The sequence below is a fragment of the Hypoxylon fragiforme genome, assembly GCF_022984875.1.
Source record: "Hypoxylon fragiforme strain CBS 206.31 chromosome Unknown GGS25scaffold_4, whole genome shotgun sequence".
In the NCBI taxonomy this organism is placed as follows: Eukaryota; Fungi; Ascomycota; class Sordariomycetes; order Xylariales; family Hypoxylaceae; genus Hypoxylon; species Hypoxylon fragiforme.
The window spans coordinates 462,011-489,257 of NW_026054759.1; the positions used below are offsets into that span (position 1 = coordinate 462,011).

Sequence of the window (27,247 nt, forward strand, 5' to 3'; positions counted from 1 at the left end):
TCAATGTTGTACATAATAGACCGGAGAGGCGTGATTTTCGCCAGCTTCGCAAAGAAGCCACATAGGAGTCGACAGCATTCGAAGAGCAAGCTTGGAATTTTACAGAAATCACGACCATACGATCGGTTGGAAGTGGCGCCGCTCGATATATCATGGGTGTAGCTTCTTCTAGACGAGTCATTGGATTTGTTTCGGTTTTCGATTCAAGGAGGTGTCCCGGCGGCGATTTTCTGTCTTCATGGTAGGAAATTTAATGATATCCTTAGGAGCATTGCGATATTCATTTCGAGAGGTGGGGGGTTTTTTCTATTTCAGCTCCTCCCCCGTTTATTTTTTGGGAGCAATGGCGGCTGGATGATCCAAGTAAAGTGAATTGATGGCTGTGCTTTTATGAAGTTTGGAAGGAGGGAGAGGAAGAGAAGAGAAAGAGAAAAATGATCCGAATAGGGGTTCACTTACCTACATGGTAGCTAGCTACCTACCATACCTAGAACTTAAGGCCACACTCGGAGGAGAAGCGGGGAGAGGTGAAGGAGCAGAAGAGAAAAAGCATGACAACTGAGCTGAGTTTTTACCAGAGACCTTGGGAGTTGAATAGCCATACTCTCCGGAGATGGTGTTCGGACAGTATAAGACCCCGCGATACTCTTTAAGTAGATAAGACGAGACAGACCTGAAAATAAAGAAGAGATCCAACTCCTGATCATGCGCCGTACTGTGATGTGATTAAAATTAACTTGGCGGTAGATATTGGATTTATGTAGGTAGATAAGCACCTAGTATTTCTGAATATCCTATCCTGGCTTTCTACTTTTAAGATTGACCTATGGGTTTATTTTCAAGAAGTGAATAACAGGTATTCACAATTTCACATGTTCAAGCATGTTGGTGGAATAATCTGTTGGAAGTTCGGAACTTGGTAGTCACCTTTTCTTATCGATGATTGATCAAGTCACGTAACCTTGGATATCTACATGTATATGACAGTACCTATGTAGTAAGTACCGTACCTATTTATGTACCTAGTAGGTAATAATTCCGATGTCCCATCAATTCGGTACCATCCATCAATTTGTTCCTATTTGTTCTATTATTGGACTTGACTCTTGAGGTACCCAGGCGCTTAACTATTCCTTCCTTAGATCTGGGCATTTCAAATATTAAGATCTGACCGATTCGTACTGTTAAGTTTTCCCATCTTGGGTTAGGCAGGTTTTTTCTCGCTAGAATGTTTGGAATGTTGTTGGAATGTTTGGAATGTTTAGAATGTTCAACAGGTCATTTAGCAGTCTAGAATGCGTAAGACTCGGGAAAGTTGTCTGCTTAAGAGTACGTGGGATGGTTAAGTACTACTAACTTAGTACTAAGTAGATGGTCTGGGGGACTCTGGGATGGTCCCGACTAAGCTAAGTACACCCCTATTGCGCTATCTTATCTCAACTGTTACGCTTACCTGAAGGGGCAAGCAGGGGCAAGACAGAGAACCTCCGGCGACGATAAATCACTAAGGTCTGATTGGTCAATGGACAACTTATCAGGAGATCTCCAACGCGAATCGGCACTTGCGAGGGAACCTGGCAGGTGACTACTTCCATTCTCGTGCGATACCCCGTGTTTACGTATATACCATGACGGTGATGGCGCCGGATTTTATCGCCTCTGGTACAGCTTAGCATATCCTAGCATGTCAACTAGTACATCTTAGTATATCCTAGCATATCAACGCGTTTTACATAGTACCTATCTCCTACTACTAATACTACCTACCTCGGTATCTAGGCCAATATGGAACCACAAGTTCCCAAGTATAATATGCGTCGATGTCGACGCATATTCCCTTCCCTTATCACCTAGACCCATCTCCTATTCGCCTACCTACTTGCCCGGTAGCTTTGCTGAATGCAAAGCCCACGATACTCTCGCCATGGCAACCCACATAATTGGTAATGGTGAGAAGACTAGCGATGACTTGTCTGGGGGCGAAAAGACTGCACTTCAGACCGGCCCCGACGTTGAGGTCGCACACGGACACCTGACGGACCTTGAAGTCGATATCAGCGATGTTCTTGCTCATGACGAGGAGGAGGGTGACTGGGACGCCGACACGAGTCCTTTCCCAGGTGTGCGGGCTGTTGTGCCCGAGACTGATGACCCTGGCCTACCCGTAAATACCTTCCGGGCCTGGTTTCTTGGTATTGTAAGTGACAGACCGACGGAAAGACAGAAAGACAGAAATCCCTAGCTGAGTCGCGGAGAATTGCCATGGGCATCAACTAATACTGAATACCTAGATCCTTGTGTTCTTGGGAGCCGGCGTAAACCAATTCTTCTCGCTACGATATCCAGGAGTCCACATTGTATCTCTCGTTGCGGAACTGTTGGCATACCCGCTTGGCGTTGGCCTCGCCAGCATCCTTCCCATTGGCCGACTCAACCCCGACAGAAACTTCAACATCAAGGAGCATGCCCTCGTTACCATCATGAGCAACGTCTCCTTCGGGTTCGGCTCTGCTGACGCCACCAACATCATCCAAGCTGCTAGGTTCTACGGCTTTGACATGCCGCCTGGCTTCTCTGTGCTGGTCGTCATATGCTGCCAGTTGTGCGGTTACGGTATCGCCGGCCTTTCCCGAGCCGTGCTTGTTAAGCCTGCTAGCATGATCTGGCCCGGTGTGCTTGGAAATGTGGCCTTGTTGAGTTCTATCCATTCTCGAAAGAATGCCATAGCCGATGGGTGGAAGATCACTCGTATCAGATTCTTTCTGCTCGTGGGGGCTATCGCTTTCCTGTGGTATTGGTTCCCAGGTTTGATATTCACCGGCTTGAGTTACTTCTCGTGGATATGCTGGATTGCGCCGGACAACTTGGCCGTGAATCAGGTCTTCGGCATGGTCACGGGTCTGGGTCTATTCCCGCTTACCTTCGACTGGGCCATGGTGGCATACAATACGAATCCGTTGCTGAGTCCTCATTGGGCTGCCGCCAACGTCTTTGGCGGATTCGCCATTTTCTTTTGGATCGTTACGCCTGCCATCTACTACACCAACACGTGGTTCACGTCCTACCTGCCTCTATGCACTGCCGACGTGTATGACCGCTTTGGGCAACTCTACAACACAACAGCGATCATCACGAATAATCTATTTGATAAGGAGAAGTATGAGGCATACTCACCACCGTACCTGCCTGCAACATTTGCTTTCGTATACGGTCTATCATTCGCCTCGATTACTAGGTAAGCTCCAGATATCCATGCACTTGGCTACGTGGTGTGCTAATGATGAATTATAGCGTCTTATCGCACGTTTACTTCTTCCACTGGGCCGAGATAATGCAGGCCGTTAGGGGGACTCTTAAGCTTGATATCCACGCGCGTCTTATGAAGCCGTATAAGAATGTTCCCTGGTATTGGTGGTCTAGCATTATACTCATTGTGTTTGGAATGAGTGTCGCTATGACCGAGGTATACCATACGGGGCTACCCGTGTATGGTATCGTTCTCGCCTTCGTTATCCCGGCCGTATACATGATACCCTGCGGAATGATCCAGGGTGTGACGAACGTGAACGCCAACCAGATCAATGTTCTCTCTGAGTTCATAGGTGGATACATGTTCCAGGGAAGGCCCATGGCGAATATCTTATTCAAGACCCTCTCGACGGATGTGGTGGGCCAAGGATTGTACTTCGCTGCTGACATGAAGTTGGGACATTACTTGAAGATTCCCCCGCGCACCTTGTTCTTTGCACAAGGCCTGGCTACTGTATTAGGTGCTCTTACTCAAGTTGGAGTGACATTGGTAAGTCGTCTCCTGAAACACTTCCTTCTCCTCTTCGGCACTTTCTCGCAACAGTACTCTATGTCTTGGGATCTATTTTATTAACCTTGAGTGTGATAGTGGATGTTGGGCAATATTCCCGGTGTTTGCGACTCGGATCAACCCAATGGCTTCAGCTGCCCTGTCGGCCGCACGGTGTACAGCAGTTCCGTCATCTGGGGCTTAGTCGGCCCTGGCCGTCTCTACTCTGTTGGGATGATCTACAGCAAGCTTCTGCATTTCTTCTGGATCGGGCTCATCCTTCCGCCGATCACGTACTTTGCCTGGAAATGGACCGGTAGCAAGTTTATCCGCCAAATCAACTGGCCCCTCATCTTCGTTGGCACCTACAACGTGCCCCCGGCCACGGGTATCAACTACAGCAGTTGGTACATCGTCAACCTTATCTTCAACAAGATCATCTACAAGAGGTTCTACGCCTGGTGGACCAAGTACAACTACGTCCTCGCGGCAGCGTTGGATACGGGGCTCGCCATCAGCGGCATCGTCATCTTCTTCGCTGTGACGTATGGGCCGAACGTCCAATTCCCCGACTGGTGGGGTAACACGGTGTAAGACTTCCTCCCTCCCCCTTATTCCTGATGATGAAAAATATGCTGACGATTTTACTTTAGGTGGCAAAATACTGCAGATGGGCAGGGCTTGCCATGGCTACAGATGCCGGATGTGGGATACTTTGGCCCGGCGAACGGGACTTGGACATGATGAGAGGATATGATATGAATGGAAACGAGAGTGGGAGATTTTATGTGAAAATATATACATATACCTACCTATGTATGAAAATTTATGTGCCTAGCTTGATTTGTAGCAATTATTGGTTATTCAACAGTTGAAGCTGTTCAAGGTCTACCTACTACCTGCCTATAGTAGGTACTCGTGTGATTGAAGTAGAACTCATGGTTATTATCGTGGTTAGTTAAAATCCAACTATAGTGTTAAGGGTAGATATTATCCCCAGTAAGGAGGTTACGTATGTGCGGTTCTATAATAGTGTTGATGCCAGAAGGGGAGGTAAGTTTCGAAAACGGATTATGTCATGTCATGTCATGTCATGTCATGTTGCTGCCGAATAAAGCGGATATGCATACCTACCTAAGTGCCTATTCAGTAAACAACTTCGGTTGGTTGATATTATACACTACGTATGAGGTATAATAGCACTGTCGATCTTTTTGATAGAAGTCATCATGTTGTGTTCTATCTTACTTTTCGCTATGCGGTGGAACCGTGCTATGTAGGTAGGTAGGTAGGCTCTTGGTTTTCTTATTACCTAGGAGGGTAAATATCCTCATTGCGACCTCGGTGCTGACGTAACTAGAGCGACTAGATAGGGGTTTGTGCTAGGCAGGTAGGTGTTTACACATTTTATAACCCACTCGAGATTAGTTTACTCTTGTTTCCCTTTCAAGATATCTGTCAGGTCAGCATCGACGAGGTAGGTACTAAGTTCAGATACTTGAGAATAGGGCGGCACTGTGATCTATCTACCTAGACTTGCGTGTGCGCAATCGGTATCTAGACTCGACGTAAATCTCTAACCTAGGTGAGTGTATAATCTTGCTCGTGCGTTCTTATATTTAAGCCCTTCTTGTCCCCGATGCCCAGAGTAACTACACGCACCATTACTTAGTTGACTCCTCCAACGATACATCATCGCATACCTACCTACCTTCCTAGCTCATCCTAAGGCTACCTAGCACACATTTACCTACACACTTTTCACCACCGAAAAAAATGCAGTACCACATCGTCGCCCTCGCCGCCTTCCTCACCCTGACCGCCGCCTTCCCAGCGGACTCCGAACCGCTAAGTCTACTACAGCCTAGATGCCTGTCCTCGGGGAGTACGTAACACCTTTTTTCTCCAATACGGGATACCAATACTGACAATAGAGTACAGCTGAGTGCACCGACGATCAAGGGAGCTGCTGTTCGGGGTTGTGCAGTGAGAATGAGGGCTGTGGGTGCTATACATGTAATTAGGCTCCTAGGGAAACAAGCCTGTCTAGCTCTTTCAATGGGTACGATGAGAGTTAAAAAAGCTGCGGATGGGGAGGAGAGGATGAATCGTAAACAAAATGGGCAAGCAAGATCATGACGAAACATTTGGGTTGGTCTTTGTTGTTTTTGTCAGGGACATTGGAGCTAGATCCCCTGGATAGGTGGCCTTTCGTTTGGTGTATTTGAGAGGGTGGATGGCTCAAAATATAAAGGACACTCGTTTTTTAACCAACCCATGCCGACGCCGATGGGTTGATAGAATGGTATAAACATCTGATTTGATTTTCCTTTGTCGTTGAGGTGAATCTTAGACATCTTGCTGTACATGTATTTCTGTAATCCATAATTATTTAGAACTACGAGCTACTAGAACAATAAACAAGCTATATAATATGATAAAACTTGTTTAAAATGTTCCTTTCAGTTATGTAGTAGATGAGTTAACTTCAAGTTTTGAGTGAGAATTGATATTCAGGGGCTATATTATAGCCCCGTTAAGGTAATAAGTATTGCTTCCCATCCGCGATTATTAACCTATGAAGTTGTTGTACTTATCGAGGTAGCTCCACTAGAAGTACCCTCTCTGTACTTTTCCCCTTGACATACCCTAGAGTGGGTTCAATGCTGTTGTCTGGAGTATAAGCCGGTTGATAATCAAGATGGGGCTTCTTTGAATGGAAGTATATCGAATGGCTAAGTATACGACCTCCTCTGTCTATATAAAGACAGACTGCTTCTCATGGCTAAGATGAATTACACCACACTATTGGCTTTACCCTTGATATAACTACACTTACCCAGTGCCCATAATGTCTTTGCACATCACCATCGTCCCTGCCTCTTCAAGAGCAGGCAGAGAAACGATCCTTGTTCTCCTAGAGTCCAAGGAGAGGCCTTTTATCCGCGGTATCTATCGAGATCCATCCAAAGCCCCGGCAGAGTTCACGAAACAGCCAAACTTTGAAGCTGTCAAGGGAGACGTTGACACCGGGACTGGCCTCGACTTTAGTGGCTCGGATGCAGTCCTATACGTCCCCCCACCGACATACGACGGCACGGACCAGGGCCAGTTTGCAACACAAGCTGCGACTAATGTAGAGAAGGCTCTCCGGGCAGCCCCAAACATCAAGAAGCTGGTCTTGCATTCGGCCTTGGGTGCCCAGTATAACCATGGCATTGTAGGCCTCTTCTCCACTCCGACACTAGAATAAGCAACTTACGCACCTGACATTTTCTTTGACTAAACAGAGTATCCTAGGGCACCCTGAAACTAAATCACATCTCTGATCACATCCTCAAGTCGGCAGCACCTGAAGTGCTCATCGTGAAGCCTGGGTACTACTTCGAGGACTGGACCTCGGCTCTGGAGACGATGCAAGAAGACCCTCCAAGCTTCCGGTGGCCGATTCACCCCGCGGACCATGCAATTCCTATGGTAAGTGTTTAGGCACTCCAATTTCCAGGATACAAAAGCAAAGGGGGAAAAGGAGAGAAGAAGCTAACTTATGACAGGTCAGCGTGAAAGACGTAGGCGCGTACTGCGCCAGCGCTCTCATCTCCTCGGCAGCTGGCACCTCGGCGCCACCCCTTCCCCTCCGCTACGTCGAAATCTTCGGCCCCCGAAACTACAGCGCTCTAGACGTCAAAAAGACAATTGAAGAAATCACCGGGAAAGAAGGCACGCTGATCACGGTGGAGAAGGAAGGGCTCGCGGACTACTTTGCGCAGGGCGGTATCCCAAGGGAGTACGTGCAGGATTATGTGGAGATGTTTGTCGCGATGAGGCCGGGTGGGATTATGGCGGGGGATTTTGAGTATAAGGAAACGACGGTGAGGGGGGGAATTGAGCTGGATGAGGTGTTTAGGGAGTTGGCTGGGAAGTAGGCTGTGTGACTCGTGATGGCGGCAACGGGTAGCTTTGTATGTCATGAGATTGCAAATATAATTGTTTATAACTTGTTGCTGGAACTTTCACTCTCTTTTGACCCTGAAGCGTGTCTTGTGCAATTTCTTATATAGTAATGTTGAAGTAGGGCAATTCAAAAAGTTAAAGATCCAGGGAGAAAACGTAGAAAGTATAAGGTTGAAAAGTAAAGGTTTGCCCCTATTATAGTACAGAATATCGTCAATCCCCAAACCCAACCCACGACCCCCCCAAGCTAAGCGGTCCTTCCCCCCTCCGCCGTCGCCAATAATCCGTCGCCTCCAGCATCTCACGACAGCCCTCCAGCAGCCAACCCCATTTCTGCAGAAAAGGCACAGTCACCTCCCAGTTCCTCGGATCCCACGACTCGCCCCAGACAATCAACCCACACCAATCCGTTCCCCCCTCTCCCTCCGACTCCACTATATCATTCCACAGCTCCTCCTCCTCGGCAACCGACAGCTTCGCGGACACCGCGGCGAGGAAATTATCCCGCATCCTGGGCAGCGGGAACAGATCCACCCACGGGTGGTGAGGAATCTGCAGCTGGAGCGCTGTGGGGGCCAAGTTGTCCGGAAAGGCCTGTGTCTGGGTCTCGCTGGCTCCTCCTACTAGCCAGGAACACCCAAGCCCAAAAGGAGAAACGGCACTGCAGACGAGCCAATCGGACGTCAGGCCAAGGAGGAGCGCGTTCCGCGTCAGGCTGTTGATGAGGTTCAGCTGGATGAGCTGCAGCAGGTGATCGGCGCTCGGCTGGCCCGTGGCGTAGCTTGCGAGGGCTTGTGCTGCGAAGCGCCGCAGGATGGCGCACTTTTGGGAGATGTTTGAGGCGGTTGCGTCTTGGAATGTTATCACTTGGTCGCTTCTTGAATGGACGACGGTGGTAAGGTGGGGGGTGCAGTCAGTCATGCGTTGATGATGACGATGATTACTTTGGATTTTTCTCCGGCGGCCTTGTTTCTGTTTAGTGATGCCACAAATTTGCCAACATCACGACGTGTTCAGGTACTCACGAGCTCTCTGATTCAGCCTATTCTGGAGTTTCTTCCGCTCCTTCGGGTTAGTGACACCGGCCCAATTCTCCTCATAGCGGCACATGTATGCTTCATGACTCCAAGGGCATGTCTCAATCAGTGAGGTACAATCGGCGTCAGTGCTATTGCGTGAGCTCATGATGGGCAGTTTCGGACACCATCCACCCAGGGCTCCCAATTTGCTCTCCCCGCCTTATTTGTTATTTACCTAGGTATATATATGCATATAGCTGACACTCTGAGGCTCAGCAGGGCGGCCCACCTCGCGCTAATGCAACTGGCTGACATGCCAAGGGACCAGGACCTGCTAGAGGAGTAGGTACATGATAGTGACTTATAAAATAGGGGAGCTATACTCTGCTTTAGTGCATACCCCTGATCCTACTCCTATATTAGCATATATATACTAAATATTGTTATATGCATAATAACGATTTACCCCTTTTACCCCTTTTTCTTCTTAAAAGTCGGTTCTTGGATCGATGGTGCTTGACAGAGACATGTAAACTGCTAATATGTATATGGCAGTCGAGTTTCTGACAATAGCAAGGCACAGCTGATTAGTTCTGTCTTTATCCCTAAATTCAAGGACCAGGTCTGCTAGTACCTTAGGTGTTTAGCAGGTAAATGATAACCTTGGAAGACAAGAGGCTGACAGGTCCCTTAGGTACCGGTAGGCACCTATAACTTTTCAAGCACAGGGAATACTGGTAATCTATGAGAAGCGTTGCAAAGCCCAAACGGGTATCAATGATTAGTGCTATCACCTACTCGATTTGAATAAGGATGACTAAACCCACTGCCTAATCCCAGACGCAACCTTTTCACTTATTCCAACCTCAACGTTATACTCCCCCACTGACCAATCCCACCGCGGCACTCGACGAGTTGGGTGGAGGATTCCTCGAGCAAGTGAGCTGCACATCCGCCAGCTCCCACGCAAAAGCCCTGTCCATATACTCGTCCCAGGTGCCCCAGTTGATTCCGACGAGCGCGTTATCATGGACCCCCTGGAACGCGCTCAGCGGAACCACGACCTTCTCCGGGTCGCCGGTGAAGTCCCTCACGTAGTGCCAGGTGCTCTTGTACGTCTGCTCCATGCACGAAGTCATGGTTTGGATCTCGAGGGCGATGGAGGCGCCGCGGGGCGCCCGCATCTTGAAGGAGATGGCGCTGTACCCGGACTCGACGGCGTCGGTGCAGGGCAGCATTTCGTAGAAGTAGGACCGGTTGCCTGGTACGAAGGCGATGGTGTTGCCGGACGAGTGGATGGATACCATGGAGCCGTCGTCTGTTTGGGTGTAGGTGTTAGCGTTAGATATATTAGCAGTAAAAGGATTATGATCTAGATGGAACGTACCACTAGCTTTGTAGCCCAGGCTGTTGGTTTTGGAGTTGAACTGTGAGAAATCGTCGACTAGAAGATTCGATCGGCACATGGACGCCTCTGCTTTCAGGAAGCACACTCCCGCCCACAGAAAGTAAGCCGCAAGATGGGATATCATGATGGAAAATATTGTTGGGTATTTGATATGGTGTGTTGGTGTGCTGTGAAGAGATGAAATTTACGTGAAATACACCCGGATGGAAATGGGTATTTGGATGTCAATAGCAAAAGGTTAGGTATTCCTACTTAGTAGGAAGAGAGGAAGCATACCTAGTACCTAGTTAGGTAACTACGATGTGCCAACGGCTCTTCAGTGTTGGACTCAAGGAAGTAAGAAACTGAGGATACCTAAACCTAAAGCTATCAGCACTTTCTTCAAGTTCTTCAACTACGCTCCATTAAGTACCTAGGTAGGCACACAGGCAAAGCCTTCTTCACGATTACTAGAAACTACGAAGCCCATCCCATTATTTTTGGGTTATGAATATCAAGTTGTTATTGGGGTATCTCTCATCGAAAGCAATCTGCGCAAGGCCGCAACCTCGATGCCATGATTAATCCACGTCGCGAAAAACACTCTCCCCACCACGAGTCACGCACGTAGTATGTGATGTGCCTAATTAGTTCACACCACATAGCACCGCCTCGTGATATCCTTCCCTCCCACTACATTCCAGTGTCAAGATTGACACGAAAAGAAAACCAGTGCAAATGCCCAATATCGTTTGTGCCGAACCGTACTATGCTTCCCATTTACATGGGGAGCATAGCAGAATCCGGAACGAAAAGGAAAAGGAAATGAAAATGCAAATCTCGTTGGCCATTACTGGTGTACCTATTTGGTACAGACTTCGTAATACCGTTATCCCTACCCTAACATCGGGAACGAGCCAGCCTTGGAAGGCCGACACGGATAACGGTGAGAACGAAAAGAAAATGCAAAGGTCGTTGACCTCCACTGACTGGTGTAATTACTCAGTCCCTGCTCCTTGTAATGCCCCATCCCGATATGTCGAGAACGCGGCAATGCCGAAACGTAACGAAACGAGAAACAGTGCTAATGCAATGTACTCGTCGTTAAACCTCCCTTGATCGTGCGGTCTTCATTAATTCATTCGTTTCCTCGTCCATTCATTCAGTTCTTTCTCGTCGATTCGTGAGTTCATTATTCGTCCAGTGGATACCTGCTGGTAGGTAAGGTGGAAATATTTATCTTCTGGCTCTTTAGCGGCGAATGTTCGGGATGAACTCTTCGTCGTCTTCTTCGTCGAAGCCGATGGCTCGTTCCTGTTGCTCGCGGTAGCGTTGGGTCTGGACCTGTTAGAGTAATAGTTATTAGCTATATCAGATGTCGAAATGTAAACTATTGAAGTATAGAAAAGAATGAAAATAAAAAAGAGGAGAGGAATAGAAAGTAGGTATCTTACACTAGGACCCTGAGTCTGCGCGGGATAATAAATACGCGCCGACGCCGGCGCAGCTTGCTGCTGCTGGTAAGCCTGCTGCTCAGGTGCCTGCTGCGGCTCCATTCCCATGGTTGGCAGGTGGATAGCGCCGTTGTCCGTGTAGAGAGCACCGTTGTTCGTCGCGATAATACCGTGCGACGACATGGCGTAGGGGTACCGTCGCGGCTCGGGCTGCGCGGCCGGCTGAAGTGGCCCGGGCACTACGCGAAATTGAGGTGCTGGCGGGGGGGCTTGGGCAGCGGGTCGCTCGGACTCGTGGTGGGTGCTGGCGCTGCGGGAGCGCGCGCGGCCGAGCGCTGGGGCTCCTGCGTTTGCGTTGGTGGTAACATTGGTAGGGCCCTGCTGGTGCTGTTGGGCGCCGCCGTTGAATCGAGAACCGTTGGCGTTGACGTTGACGTTGACTCGGGGAGCGCCGAAAAGACGGACATCGTCGCTCATTAGGCCTAGGGGCGCAAGGGGGCGGCGCCAGTCGTTGTGGTGAGGGTTGGGCCCACGGCCAGCGAAAAAGGGGCGTGGAGGGACGTCACCGGGAAAAATACCAGGGCGGAGGTGGCGGGGGGCGGAACGGCCGGTAGGGGGAAGAAAGTCGCCGATGACAGCGGCTATTGGGTCAGTGTAGCCGTTGAGATGACCATTGTGATGGCCGTTGGCCTGGTAGTGAGGGCCATTCACGTGGGGTTGAAGGTGCAAAGCTCCTGGTAGCGGGGCATTCATAGTAGTCGTTGATACGGTTTGACTCAAGGTAACGGGGGCCTGTGGTTGAGCCTGCGGCTGAGCCTGGGTGGTAGTGCCAGAGGACTGGGCGGTGTTGCCCTGGGACTGGGCAGCCACGGCGCGGCGAACGCGGTCTACAGCGAGCTGCCGTCGATGAATGGGAAGATCATACGGTAGGCCCATACGTTGAACGTATTCTTCGTCACGGGGCTCCAGTTCAGGAAGGGTATCTTCCTCTTCCTCGTCCTCTTCCTCTTCCGCCTTCTCAAACTGCTCTCTCATTCTGGCGAGCTGCTGAGCAACGCGGTCCAGGTCTTGGTGAGCGCGATCTGACTCGCGTTGCATGGGGTTCGCGCCAAGGTGGTGGTGGGAAGCAAGTTGAGGACGCGAGCCCTGGGCTTGTCCGGTCACGATCTGGAGTGCGCGAACGCTGGGTACTGTGTATCCAGGCTGAGTCGTCTGAGCAGCGGCGTGAAGACGCTCGTGGACTTTTGCGTTTATCTAATTAGCACTGTATTTTTATTTTTATTTTTGTTTTTGTTTAGATTATTGATAAGAATGAATGAATACTTACTCTCAACGGGCGGGAGAAGACCTCTCGCGGAGGGGCCAACCGTGCCGATAGGCGTGGGGGGAGGCGTATCACTAGTCTGAGTCGCCAACGCGCCGGACGGGATAAAGGGAGCCGCCTCGGGGGACATCGTACTAGTATTATGAACGTTGGGAGCCAGTAGCTCAGGCTCTTGGCCAGAACGATTATCGGACATATTGACGTTGGTTGCAATAATCATTGGATACACCGTGTGGTATGGCTTCTCTTTCAAATTGTGTTAGTTTTCTGGTATTTTTCTGATCATAATTGAATCAGAAAAAATAAATAAATGCAACTTACTATTGATCAGTGATTGAAACACGATACACGGGGAGAGAAAATAATGGCTTGTAAAGTGATTTTCTCGTGTTGCGTGTTGGGTAGGAGGAAGAAAAAACTTGTGTCCGGACCTACAAGTCTTTTTTTTGAGATGGGAAACGAGGATGAGAGCTGTGGGTTGGTTCTTGGGAAGAAGAAGAGACAGACCTCTAGCTGTTGGTTAAGGAAGGGAAGGTGCTCAATGATTAGGGCACAGGGCATGAGCAAGTTTTTCATCCCATGTGGGTGGCTTGTAGAGAAACCTCGTGGGTCTGGATGGAGGGGGCGGCTGAGGACTGAGAAGTGATTGTGGCAGTACTGCTCAGTCGAGTATTTTTCGAGGGTCACGATGTTGAGGGTGGTCGACAGGTGAGTGGCAGGTGAGTGACAAAGGCTTCTTGACGGAGTCGACAGTGTTGTAGGGGGCTTCACTGCGGATAACCGTATCCGTTTAGGGCCTTGTTCAGGTATAAAATAATAAGCTGCTTATCCCTTTTAGCACTATTAGAGGGGTTTTGTTTATTAAACTCGAAGATATGTAGGTAGTGTGGTTTGAGTGATAGAGGCAGCAGTGAGGTATATGAAATTAGCAGGAAGATGGTTGCTGTGGTATCCTCAATATTCATTTTCAATGCAATACTGATAGCTACATTATAGCACGTAGGCCTTGCTATGATTTAATACTCTAGCTTCAGAATAGATTCTACCTTGAGTAGAGATTCTACATAGATGAGTATTAGATATTGAAGTGCTACAGTGGCAAATTATGAGTATAATACCTTTCGAGTTGCAAGCAGTCTTCGAGAACTTTGGAGATAAAGCACCTATATCTACGAATATGTAATAGACAGCTACAAATCTGCCATAAACCCATACAAGAAACAAGAAACTAGTCATGAAACAACCATGATATGGTACACATTACTTATAGCGAGAAGCTCATCATATATTTGAAGAAGCTGCAAGAAGACAACATGAATTAAAATCTTGAATATATACCTATATAACTCAACTCGGGCGGTATCCGTTCTCAAACCGTTGTTAGCAGTTCCATTGCCCACCCGTCTCAGATCTATAAAGGTAAATACTTCCTAACCATACTCCAATGAAACAAGGGTTCCTTTCGCCTTTCTTCGTTCAAAATTAGTGGAAATAGGGGTTTTCATGACAACGTTTTGCGATCAAGCAGGAATCAACTTGGCCCCATCTGAATAGCATCAAGGTAGTTCGACTTGGAGAGAAAAGAAAGGCTGTGGATATATGCCCTTGGAGAATTCACCGATACCCTTATTTTAGAAGAGTAGTAGACCCCGAATAGCTCCATACTATCTGTACATAGGTTAGGTGCCTATTTTTATGTGGTACGAAGTATGACACGCATTTCCATTTGAATAAATAGCAGTTGTTAAGTGTATTGAAGTGTAGGCTAGTTTATTCCAGCTTTAGTATAGTTGCTGAGTTTGAATGCATATGGGCATGTATACTAGGTATATTTTAGGTAGCAGTGTAGTAAAGTGCGAATAGCTTCCAAAGCTCGAGGTTGAAATAAACTAGCCTAGCCAGTTGACAGCAGATGCTCGGTGGGTCTGAAACGACACAATTTATTCGCTTGGGCTCATCATGGGGGCTGAAAGGAAGAATTGTATATACTAGGCACCTGACCAATCGCTCTCTGATTCATCTTCCTACAAGACTCAAAATTTATAAACCCTTTTACGTCAAAAACTCCCATGTTTAAGCCAAGTTAAGAAACCGTGACTACCAAATCTATCCAAAATATGAAATACTTTCGGTTATAGTAATCGACCGGCGCAAATTCTTCACCCCCGCGAAGCAGCATGGGCTCAATTAGTTCAACGACAGGTTACATCCTGGTCGACACACAGCAAGTTAACGATGACAGTAAAACTTACATTTCGGGCTTGTCTATCGCTGTGACGGCAGAGCTTTTGGCGGATGAAACCCCATCGGTCCTTTTGCGCAAGAGGGGGTTGGATCGATGTGATAATTGTATATGGGGCGGTCATGCTGAAGACTTTCGGTTTATTCTAAGAACCATAGAATCGCTACAATATTCAGTTCCTCTGAGGGCTGAAAACAGCAAGGTCGTCAAAGAATGCAACTCCTGTCGACTCCTGAGAGATATCGTACGCGGAACTGTCTCGGCTGCGAATGAAAACGTGGAAAACGTGGCTGTACACGCAACAATCACCGAAGATGCTTATATCATCGAACTTCCCAGCCAGAAATTCGTTTGGAACATATTCACACCCCTTAATCTAGTTGGAACACCTTTTGAGGGTTGCGGCATTCCAACGTATAATTTGACATCGTTCTCTCACACTTCGCCTCAATAGGCACGACGCTGTATTTCAGAGTGTCTTCAATCTCACGAACCGTGCCGTCGTTTCGGCAGAAACCTTGCTTTTGGGCCCACCCGGCTCCTCAATATTAACCCGGAGAGATTTCACAGGCGTGGTGTCAGGCTTGAGCAAAAAGTCTCCCCTAGCTTGTCGTATGCTACGCTTAGTTATTGCTGGGGAAACCATCAGCCGGAATGTATCACCACCATGGATACGTTAGACAGAAGCAAGGAAATACTTCCGTGGGCATCTTTGCTAAATACTTTCTAGGATGCAGTTGATTTTACACGTGCCCTTGGCCTGAAGTACTTGTGGATTGATAGTATCTGCATAATCCAAGGGGATGAGGCCGACTGGAACCGCGAAGCAGGCCAGATGTTTCACGTATAAAAGAATGCATACGTGACGTTGGCCGCCGTGTATGGCGATTCGAGCACATCAGGCATGGCAACAGAAAGCCAATCAGTAAAAGTGGCGGAGCTTCGGCACGACTCTGTTGATTGCCCTGTTTACGCACGGCCTCCTCACGTTGGAAATACTTCGATGACAAGCTACTAGGTAGGTTACAGATTTAGGCAAGAAGATATGGGCCCCTATTTCCTTCGAGTCTGGGTCTATCAAGAGCGTTTGATTTCCCCCAGAGTGGTTATTTTACGAGAAACGAGCTTGTTTTTGAGTGCTTTAGCGGTGCGACTTGCGAGTGCGGGCTTTTCGATTCAGACTTCCCTGAGTATCAGTATCATAAGTCGACCTTTTTCGAAAAGGTGATCAACAGAAATAAAGACTTGCTGGGTTGGGAACCACAGGTTGATATACTGGAGGCTTGACAGTCTGTCGTGCAAGAATTTTCGAGACTACATTTGACGTTGTCTAGCGACAGACTGTCCGCCGTCGGGGCTATAACAGCACAGTTCCAGAGAGTTGGTCCGGATGAAAGCTACTTGGCAGGGCTGTGGTCAGGATTGCTCATCACAGACTTGTTGTGGCGTTCTGAGGATATCGATACAGATATATGGCAAGAAAAAGATAAGCTGGATAGAGCCCCTTATTTCTTATTAAACAATACGATTATTGAGGTAAGAGTTGTATTGATTAGGAGAGAATAATTTTATAAATAAACAGAGGATTTTAATAAATATATATAAATATAAACGCATTACCTATTAAAATATCACGTAGACAAATTGCCTACATAATTAACCAAAAATCACATAACTTTATTTTAACATATTTTCTTAAACTTTACTATTCTTAACATTATCTACTTAAACCTAACTATTTTAAAATTATTTAATTATATTAATAATTTTTTTATTCTTTCAAATCTAAAGATAATCTTTAATGTTTATTAATTTAATTTATTAAATAAATTTTTTAAATAAGATATTAATAAATATTTTAATTAATCCGTTTACGATTATCTTTTTAATTAAAGTGTATTATATTTTAATAATGTCTCGTATTATTTCTTATCTTAACCAATAATTATATATATCCATATATTTTAATTTAGTTTATAATTTTTCTATGTCTTTTTATACTATTTTTATAATTTAAGTATTATTATATTAAATAATAATAATAGATTTATTTAATAATATTTTTAATTCTTTTATTAATTATATAATAAATATTAATTCTTTAACAACTTATAATAATATTAATAACTTCGTTTTTATAATTAACATAATTACGATATCTTATTTATTTACTTTTCATATAATTAATCCTTTAAAAAATTTCATAGTATATACTTATAAACTTTTCTAATTTAAGAAATTATTTACAAAAAAAACATCACTTATTATTTTAAATTTATCTTTTCCTTTAAACTAAAATCTTAAACTATCGGTTTAATTTATATAATAAAACATACGATCGGCTACAGCTTAATATTATAATCTAAAATTTACAAAAAATCGTAATAATTTAAAACAAGCAAATGTAATATCCAGTCGTATATTAAATATTACGTAAAATATTAAACCTATTTTTTTTTAATATTTTATAATTAATTTAAGTAATATTTTTCCTTCATATAATAATAATTTTTCTTTTATTATAAGGTGTAAAGGATTTTTAAATATACTTATATTTATTAAATTAATAATTTTATAAATATAATTGATTTAATTTAACTAAATTAAACCTTTAGCTTAGTTTTTTACTATAATTATATTAAAAAACCATTATAAATCATTTCCTTCCATTAATTAATACTTTCCTTTTAACTTTTTCATTAACTTTTTAGCTTTTTTTTTATTCCTTTTTTAGTATATAAATATTAAATCGTTAACATAAAAAAATAATAAAATTCCATCTTTACAATATACGTATGGTTTATAAAAAATTAGTTTAAAACCTATTAATTAAAAAAATTATATAAATTTTTTTTACTATAATAATAGTGATTTTCGTATTTTATACAATGCCTTTTTTAATCTAAAAATCTTTTTAAATATTTTATATTCTTAAAACATTTACATAAACACGTCATATAAGATTTTTACGTTTACAAATACATTAATAACATTAAATTATTTTAATTTTAAATCAAACCATACTATAATAACTATTAATATTTAAAATAATCTTTTTACTAAAATAAAAACGTATGTTTTTTTTACTTTTAACCTCTTCTATTAATTACCCTTAACAACGATTTTTACTTTACATTTTTAAAACTTTCCGTACTTATTTATTTTATAAACATATACCTATATTAAATTAATAATTTACTTTTTTTAACACTATAAATTATTACATAAAATTTCTTCCCATATTTTCATTTATACATAACTTTTCAAATATTCTCGTTTTACTTCTTTAAATAAATTAACCATTAAATAATTCTTTATTTTTCTATAATATTTTAATAAAAATGATAAATCTTTCCTATAAATCTTTTTTAAATTCTTAAATAATCGTAAGAATTATACCTTATTAATACTTTTTCCATTTATTATTTTTACTCTTACTTCTAAACGTCCTACGTTAAACGTAAAATGCCAAATCATTAATTAAACATTTAAAACCAAATATATATTTTAAATTATTTATAATACATAATAAATTATATTTCCTATAAACTTATTAAAATTAAAAATTATTAACATTTATTTTTTAAATTCGTTTAATTAATCAAATCCGGTTTTTAATTTACATATATTATCTATTTTTTTATTTCTTAATAAAATTTCTCCCATATCAACATCTTCTAATATATTAGATTTTCTAATATTTTAAACGTTTATAATATTTTAATTATTATAATTTTCTTTATTAATTTTTTTATTTTCTATATAAATATTATAGTTATTTAAAATAAAGATTTCGTTTTAAATAATGTTTTAAATTAATTCTTTTACTTTTTTTAACCATTCTTCATATTTTTTAATACTTATTTTAAACATATCATCTCAAAAATTATCTAAGTTTTCTAAGAATAAACTGGTTTCGTTAAAAACTACGTCGCATATAACGATAATTTAATTAATTTATAGATTTCATATTTAATAAATATTAATTAAATTATATCTTATAAAATATCTAATTTAAGTTTTAAAATTAAATCGTTATAATCGTTTTTTTTTATTCTATGCCTCCTTTATTATAGCAAATACTTTACAACTATAAATCCGCAAATATGTTTATTACAATTTTCAAATCCGTATTTTATTACCATCTCTTTATACTATAAACGTATAAAACCGTTTATACAGCGATTTCCAGTTATATATATACTTAAATATTTAATTATATAAATATACCGCCAATCAATATATTTCCGGCCACAAAAATATTAAAAATTTTACATTATTACACATAACTTTAGCCTTTATTTTAACCACATCTTTTAAACGTTTAACCGCATCGTTTTATTTTTATATACGTAAGGCTAAGGTTTTTATTCAAATATAAATATTTTCGAAATATCTTTATATTTTTAGTTTTATAATTATTATTTTATTATTTATTTTTATTACCTTAAACATAATTCTATATTAAGTTTTAAAAATCCCAATTATATATTTTAAAACGGTTATAATAAAAAAAGCTATGCAATTCTTTAAGTAATAATCTTAAATATATCTAAACCATCGATCTAACACTAATATAAAGTCCTTATAATTATTAAATAACTTTTTTAATAAATAAAAATCTAATATAAATCGCATTTTTGGTTTTTCGTTTATATATCGTTCTTTACGTTTTATAAAACGTTTAAATTTTAATATATTACACATATTATATTTTATAATAATTAAGCCGATGATTTTTACCTTTTAAAAATAATTAATTAAATATTTTAATACTTATAATTTTAAATAACTTAACTATAAATGTTATGTTTTTATACTTTCTCATTTTATAACACGTTTTATTTATAAATTAATAACCTTCGTTTATACATAAAAAGCTTTTTTATTTATTTTATATAAAATATCTTTTAATATAAATTAATTATATCAATCGAATATTTTATATAAAATGAAATTATTTTATCGTTTAATATATATTCGTATATATTTATTATTCCAATGATATTTTTATCGTTTTAAAAATCGCAAAAATATTAAGTTACAAACAAAGTTTTAACAATACGTTACGTTTAATATTTATAAAAATCTATAATCCCTTAAGCCTTTAACTCTTATTTTTATATTTCCATACCTAATAACTAACATTATAATCGTACCAGTTATTATTATATTTTTTTTTAATACATCTCAATAATCAAAAAACCAAAACTTTTCGTTAAAAATATAAATGATATTTTCTAAATTAAAAATAACTAAATATATAAAAAAATAATATAAAATATTATATGCTATCTTCTTAACCTTAATCAATATAACAAAAACTTATATCATTATTAATATTACGTCGATATATTATACCGTTATTATTAATTAATTTTCTTTTTTCTTTTTTTACTTCTTTTCAAGTTTAAAGCAAAAAATAAACTTTTAAACTTATTTTTTAAGTCTTTTTATTTTTACTTTTAATTTTAGTTAAACTTTAAAATTTCTTTTATATATTTTTCGTCTAAATATTCCCTTTAAAATATTATCTAATCTTAATTTCTTAAATACAAATTAACACTTTTTAATTACATAATTTTCATAACATACTTTATAAATTATTAAACTATCATTCGATATCGATAATATTAATTATTTCGTTTATTTGCTTAATCCTTCACTATACGTCGACTTTTATGTTTTTTTGCCTTTTTTAACCGGCTTACTTATTATTTTATCCTTTCCAACTTTTAAAGTTTCTTTTTTATTTTTATTTACATATGTTACTATAAATGTTTTTTTTCCTATTCGGTTTTAATTTTAATTTATTTTATAAATTTAAAATCTCGTTCTTAATTTTTTTATTACATTTTAATAAAAAATCGTATTATTTAAAAAACTTTTTTTATTTATTTAAAAATATATTAAACACTACTTTTCTATATATCCATTAATAACTATTTATAAATTATTAAACCATATTATCGTTTTTTTAATATTTAATACTTTTCTTACTTTAGCTTAAGCTATATATTTTTCCTATTAATTAATCTAAGCGTATTAGTTTTTTAACGATTTAATTAAAACAACTATACGTTTTTTATATTTAATTTATACTTTTATTAACTATTCCTATTTATTTATACTTATTAATTTTTAAAATTCCAAATACCATTTATATATATTCGTATCTAATTTACATATCGTCTTAAAATAACTTAATACTATTATCTTATAATATAAATTTCTAAATTCTATAATACTTTTCTACTTTTAATTATATTTTTTTTTTTTTCTTTAAACAACATTAGGTTTATATTAAATTATTATAATTATATTTTGATTAAATAAATAGCGTTAACGTATTTTTAACGCTTCTATCTTAAGATATAATCTTTAATCTTAAGCTTTACTAATTTTTCTAACCATATATATTTTAAATTATTAAGTTTTATATCGTCTAAGATTGATTTAATTTTATTTTAAACATATAATCTTATTATTATTTTTTAAAATATAAGATTTTATATATCTCATTAATTTATTTCTTTAAACATTAAAATTAAATCTTTACAATTTAATATATTTATAAGTTATGTCTAATTCCATTTAAATAAGATATAATTAATATTAATGCTTTTTATAATATTTTTAAAATATTTACATATAAGACTTTTAATTATTAAATAATACGATTATTAAAATAAAAGTTATATTAATTAAAAAAGAATAATTTTATAAATAAACAAAGGATTTTAACAAATATATGTAAATATAAACGTATTGCCCATTAAAATATTACGTGGACAAGTTGCCTACGTAATCAACTAGAAATCATATGACCTTGTTCTGACATTTCCTAACTTGGTCCTGGGCATCTATCCTGTCACGCGTGAGTGGTTCAGGTGTGATTTTGGACGTTACAAGTCTTGCAGAAGTGATCGAGGTAAGATGCAGACACGCAGAACTGGGAAACCCGTGTAGTGCTCTAGTGGCCAGCACTCTGATCCCACATGGTAGAATATTGTCCTGTTGGATTGAGTGGCAGATAGTGTATACATGGATTGTGAGATTTGTTGAAAATGTTGGAAAGTGGAAATTGCAGAATGTTGGAACGTTTTAACGTTTCGGACGCTTATCGATAGGTACCCAGCCCACTACCTAGTAGTATGTAGCCACTATGTACTGCCTAGGTACCTAGTAACTAGGCACTGGGCAGTTTAATTTAAGGTTAGGGTTCTACCTTGTAGGTACCTAAGGTTCCAGTACAATAGAACTTGGAAGCTTCCAACATTGAAAGATTTAAAGCTCAAAGACCATCTGAATATTTATCTACCACATGCACTAAGAATAAAAGTTAAACACGTTTAAACCCATTAAAACACTGAAGCGCCATGTCGAAACCAAAGTTAATCAAGTTACAACGATCTGTTGGCTAATAGAAAGCGGCTGTCGATTGCTGCAAGTTGTACAGGATCCAATTGCTCCGTAGGTAACTCACTACTATGTACCTAGTACTACTGCACGCGCGAGGAATCGATCGATTTAGACTATCTTGGCGCAGATACTCGAGCTTATTGGACCGTGTCGGGCATCATCTCATGTCGTGCATTTTACCATTGACCATTTGCCATTTACCATTTGCCATTTGCTAACATACTAACCTTACATCCTATGTATGAATAAATATATGTATAACATTTGCATATATATATATATATAATATATATAACACATGTCAGCTCTGCCACTTGCTGACGAGAGAAAGATAAATAACAAAGAGTCCGCATAACTACAGCCTTGTAGGTATTTGCAAATTCATCAAATTCATCAAATTCATCTTTTATCCCAGGTTTGGTCGAAATCAACCTTGAATCTGGATTTTGGGCCTTGGTTTCAAGAGTGCTGGCGCAATCTCAACGCGCAAGCAACTTTTCTAAAAGCTGGGAACTTTTGAGAAAATGATTGATCAGGTATAGTTAGAACCGTCCTTTCATAATGGATACTACTACGCCATTGCCGAACCCGACGCGATCGTCCCTTGCGATGCTTGCGTATGCTCACCTATTCCAACCTCGACCCTCGGCCCGAAAGATTCAAAAGAGGAATTCATTGCCTATCAAAACAAACGATCATGAACCGATTAGCTCACTGGTTACTCATCCAACTACTGCCATAGAAGTCTTGGAGGAGCATCCTCATCACCAAAATCAGGAGACAAGTCAGGGGAGAAGCCAGCCGAACCAGATTGAAACTACTAACCCCAAATTTAGAACCCTGTAAGTGTCTTGTCCTGCTGCAAAATTCCCCGAACCGCTTGAAAGGGTAGCAAGATTAGCAAGATCAGCCCCTACTTCAGCTTTACAGACCAACTGCCCAGCTGCCCAGCTACCTACTAACCTACTAGGTTAGGCTACTAGTACACACCCTTCCAAGTTCCAGCTGCCTCTTTCCCCTTAGTTAAAAGACATACATACACATTTTCACTTAGGTTAGTTCCCAAGGCTCCATAATGTACAACACCAAAGTCGGGGATTCTATTTAGATGATGGCTCGTGTGGGAATATACCACGAACTGCACAGGTGATATATAAGGCAATCTCTCATTTCTTCTCACATGGATAGCTTCAGATGGCGACATGTGTACCTTATTTGACGGCTTCACTAGCGGCACCTGGTGCAATACATACAGTATACATACATCCATGAATACTTTACCACTTTACTCTACCTATATAGGGGTACAACCCTTTTTTAAGGGGTCGGCTAATTTCCAATGATGCGCCGCCATACGAAGCAGCCTCACGCTACCAGCAGCCGAGTGGCCACCTACCAAGGGATGTTTGATCTAGTTTAAGAAACTAGATGCTCATCAGGTCAGGGCGATCGATATCGATAAGTCGGAAATATTCACAATGGGAATGGGATGGAAGTTCTAGAGCTACAAGTTTACAACTTCTCTAGACTGGCCAGACAACAAGCCCTGTTCAAGTTACAAGAAAAAAAAAAGTTCGTTAACTAAAGATGGGTAGATGGGTAGATGGTGCAAGGCACGCCTGGTCTTTTAATCTCTGTGGACCCATCTAAATACGCCGATCATCACTCTCATATTGTTCATATTCTTCAACTTATACCTGTGTGGCTATTTGCTTGTGTGTTTCTCGGTCGATTTTTTCTTCTTGCTAATTTTTTTCACTTCACTCTTTCTAGATCTCAAGGACACCAGAGATCTCAGTCGACATCTGCAGTGGTGTACCGATCAAAAGACGGCCATAACATATTACCACAAACATTATCTCCAGGGAACTATGTGATGGACTCCACAATGGCTTCTAGATCTTCCCACGTTTCTTCTGATCCCGGATTTACTCCTGAATCTGTCGCTATACGAGACCCCCACACCCGGGAACCTGTTATGCGAAACGATCGTTCTAATTTCAATGCAACTGGGCCAGCTTACGCTCAACAAGCTCAGCGACCGAATCTTCCTCCATCAATGATGGGAAATTATGCACAGATCGATATGCGACCTACAATGTATAATCGATCAAGAAGACAATCAAGCAGCGCCTCCAGCGTTGCAAGCTCAGTTCGGACCAATGAAACCTTCGACGCTATTCTCGCGAACCCAGGAACTCCGGCCAGTAGCAGATCGAGCTTCGAGTCATGGAATTCGAGCCAACGGAGGATGGAGCATGGCTGGCAGCGACCGGCGCCGATAAAGCAATATAGGCGGAGGAGAGATACGGGAGAGCTCTTTGCTGCCTTGCCCGAAGAAGTACTGGGACTTATTTTAGATGAACTAAAAGAAGTGCACCTACGACCTGGGAGTACAAGTTGCGCAACATGCATGATGAGAGATATGTGCTCCGTCGCCATATCGGCACGGAAGTTTGCCAAGGTCGTTCGGCCCGCACTGTAAGCTTTGCGACACCAACGCAGCAATGAGGGAAAAGAAACTGACAAGAAATCAAGTTACGAGAATATTCAACTCGTTGGAGCGGACTCACTTACACAAAAGAAGAAATACAAGCTGACTTTTGGTTCTCGTCTCGTCTTACTTCGTCGAACATTGACATCGAATGCTGAGATTGCCGCCATGGTTCATACACTGAAAGTGCCCGCCTTGCCCCAGGGTGTGGCTCTTGACTTATACCAGAACCTAGTAGCATCCGTCATTATGGCATGCCCCAACTTCGAACAACTTGTTGGATTCCATCAGAACCACGATCACTCATTTAACCGTCTTTTTCATGCTTTATCGACCAGGCGCAAACTGAAAGAGATGCATTGGACGCTAGAGGCCTCACAATTTCAGAGGAAGCGACGATTATCAAATGCTGCGGCGTTGCTGAACTCCGAGAAACCGAACTATCAAGAAGCGCCGGGGGATCTTTTGCCTGAGCAAAGCGACGATTTCCTCGAGTTCCATACAGATTGGGAGCATTTGACGACCCTGTCGATACACTGTCTTCCGGGCGCCACGCTATCTCCCGTGTTTCTCATCCCAGACATATTGTCACGTTTGCCATCGATTGAGAATCTTCATCTATCTCATCTACCTTTCACGGCATTTAACGATGCCAATCTACTTTCACTGCCCTCGCTTCAGACTCTCACATTATCACACCTTCCAGGTGTATCTAGCGAAGGGCTTTCCTCATTCGTGAGGCGTCCTTCAAGCCGATCGATCCGAAAACTTACTTTACAGCACGTAGATGTAGGCTCACTACCTGCGCTGAGTCAAATTTTATCGAACTTAACGGCATTGGAAGACTTCTCTCTGGTGCAGAGTTCGGCACCAATTATGCCAGAGAACGAGATGATTTGGCTATTTCCCTACTTAGCATCACCGTCGGTACGAAAGTTGCACTGGGACATCACGAGTAACCAAAGTTCCGCCAACATCGCGGACTCGATCCTGGCGAGAAGTATGATGGCAAACGGTTTCCCATCGCTCCGAGTGTTGCGAACACCTAACGATCCGGAGGGAATATTTCAGGCGTTGTGCAAGCCGATGGAAAATATTGAAATGATTAATGATAAACCGCGTGGCCTGATTTATAGGTGCACGTCGCGGCCTAGTCCCCCGGCGACACCAACGACGCCAAACACACCGAAGACGCCGAGTAAATCCCCCTCGGGCCTTAATTTTCCAATGGAGGACCAGCTCTTCCCGTCAAAGGCGTCGACCAACTTGTCGCAGTCGCGTCTGGCGGCGCAGAGCAGATTGGAGGCGGCGCGGCAGACACCGCGGTTCACGGTGAACGTGACAGGGGACAACGGGGTTTTGGTGGAAAGCTATGGACTCGCGGGCTTCATGGGGTTGGCGGAGTCCAAGGTTCGGTATTGCGTCACGCCGGATGAGGGCGCGACTGATGAAAACGGCGGGGTGATCGACATCTTAGACATGCTCGGCGATGGGGGCGAGAATCTGCGGGTCGAGGGTAGGGAGGGGTGTGTCGGGCGCTGGAATACGTACAGCGGGAACGTGGTCGATAAGAAGGACCAGAAGCGCTGGTGGCATACGGAGCGAGGACGATGGAGAGCGGTGGCGCTGTCTTAAGATGATGTGGATGAATAAGTGCGAAATGAGGTGGGGGCGGTAATGATTTGGTAACATGCGTTGAGCAAATATACACACACACATATATATATACCCTAAGAGGAGCGGGAACTTGGAAGACTCAGGAAGAGCAATGAGTCCCGTCAAGTATAAGTACATAGGTAGATATTATTTGGGTTGGGTTTTGTAATAGGAGATACTGGTTGGGTGGTTGGGTACTAGGTATGTAGGTATGATTCCTGTGTAAGCTACATTAATTATATCTACGATGTACTTTTGTACGTATGTACATCTAATACTAGGATACCCCGTCTGGTAAATTGGAGTTTCTGGTCTAAGATCTGGTTTTAACTTTTAACAGATGCATGATCCCGAGCTGATGGGATTTCAGGGGTAAGACTTGTTGCTACCCAACAACGTGTGACAAAAGCCATGGGAGTGCCTTGTAAAAAGTTCGACATGTGACTCTGAACTTTGAAGATGCATACAAAGTACATATGTACATAAGTTAGGCGCC

The 27,247-nt window shown here is 41.5% G+C and overlaps 5 protein-coding genes across 5 annotated transcripts; 3 read left to right on the forward strand and 2 right to left on the reverse strand.

Annotated features, from left to right (window-relative positions):
• The first annotated feature begins 1,587 nt into the window (after window positions 1-1,587).
• GGS25DRAFT_484811 (small oligopeptide transporter) lies at window positions 1,588-4,670 on the forward strand. The gene is made up of 5 exons (XM_049260486.1): window positions 1,588-2,197; window positions 2,292-3,235; window positions 3,292-3,799; window positions 3,899-4,389; window positions 4,453-4,670. The coding sequence occupies exons 1-5, from the start codon at window positions 1,925-1,927 to the stop codon at window positions 4,541-4,543; spliced, it is 2,307 nt and encodes a 768-aa protein (XP_049117415.1). The 5' UTR covers window positions 1,588-1,924; the 3' UTR covers window positions 4,544-4,670.
• Window positions 4,671-6,650: 1,980 nt separating this feature from the next.
• Window positions 6,651-7,725, forward strand: GGS25DRAFT_530566 (uncharacterized protein; the record flags this gene model as incomplete). Its single annotated transcript, XM_049265395.1, has 3 exons — window positions 6,651-7,019; window positions 7,100-7,276; window positions 7,354-7,725. 3 exons carry the CDS (start codon window positions 6,651-6,653, stop codon window positions 7,723-7,725), a joined length of 918 nt encoding a protein of 305 aa, XP_049117416.1.
• Window positions 7,726-7,966: 241 nt separating this feature from the next.
• GGS25DRAFT_530567 (uncharacterized protein) lies at window positions 7,967-9,093 on the reverse strand (the record flags this gene model as incomplete). Its single annotated transcript, XM_049265396.1, has 2 exons — window positions 8,779-9,093; window positions 7,967-8,718 (listed from the first exon to the last, which is right to left on the reverse strand). The coding sequence occupies exons 1-2, from the start codon at window positions 8,936-8,938 to the stop codon at window positions 7,967-7,969; spliced, it is 912 nt and encodes a 303-aa protein (XP_049117417.1). The 5' UTR covers window positions 8,939-9,093.
• Window positions 9,094-9,644: 551 nt separating this feature from the next.
• Window positions 9,645-10,304, reverse strand: GGS25DRAFT_520238 (uncharacterized protein; the record flags this gene model as incomplete). Its single annotated transcript, XM_049263859.1, has 2 exons — window positions 9,645-10,090; window positions 10,160-10,304. 2 exons carry the CDS (start codon window positions 10,302-10,304, stop codon window positions 9,645-9,647), a joined length of 591 nt encoding a protein of 196 aa, XP_049117418.1.
• Window positions 10,305-22,903: 12,599 nt separating this feature from the next.
• On the forward strand, window positions 22,904-27,088 carry GGS25DRAFT_484820 (uncharacterized protein). The gene is made up of 3 exons (XM_049260487.1): window positions 22,904-23,443; window positions 24,375-25,082; window positions 25,140-27,088. The coding sequence occupies exons 1-3, from the start codon at window positions 23,163-23,165 to the stop codon at window positions 26,728-26,730; spliced, it is 2,580 nt and encodes an 859-aa protein (XP_049117419.1). The 5' UTR covers window positions 22,904-23,162; the 3' UTR covers window positions 26,731-27,088.
• The last annotated feature ends 159 nt before the right edge of the window (window positions 27,089-27,247 follow it).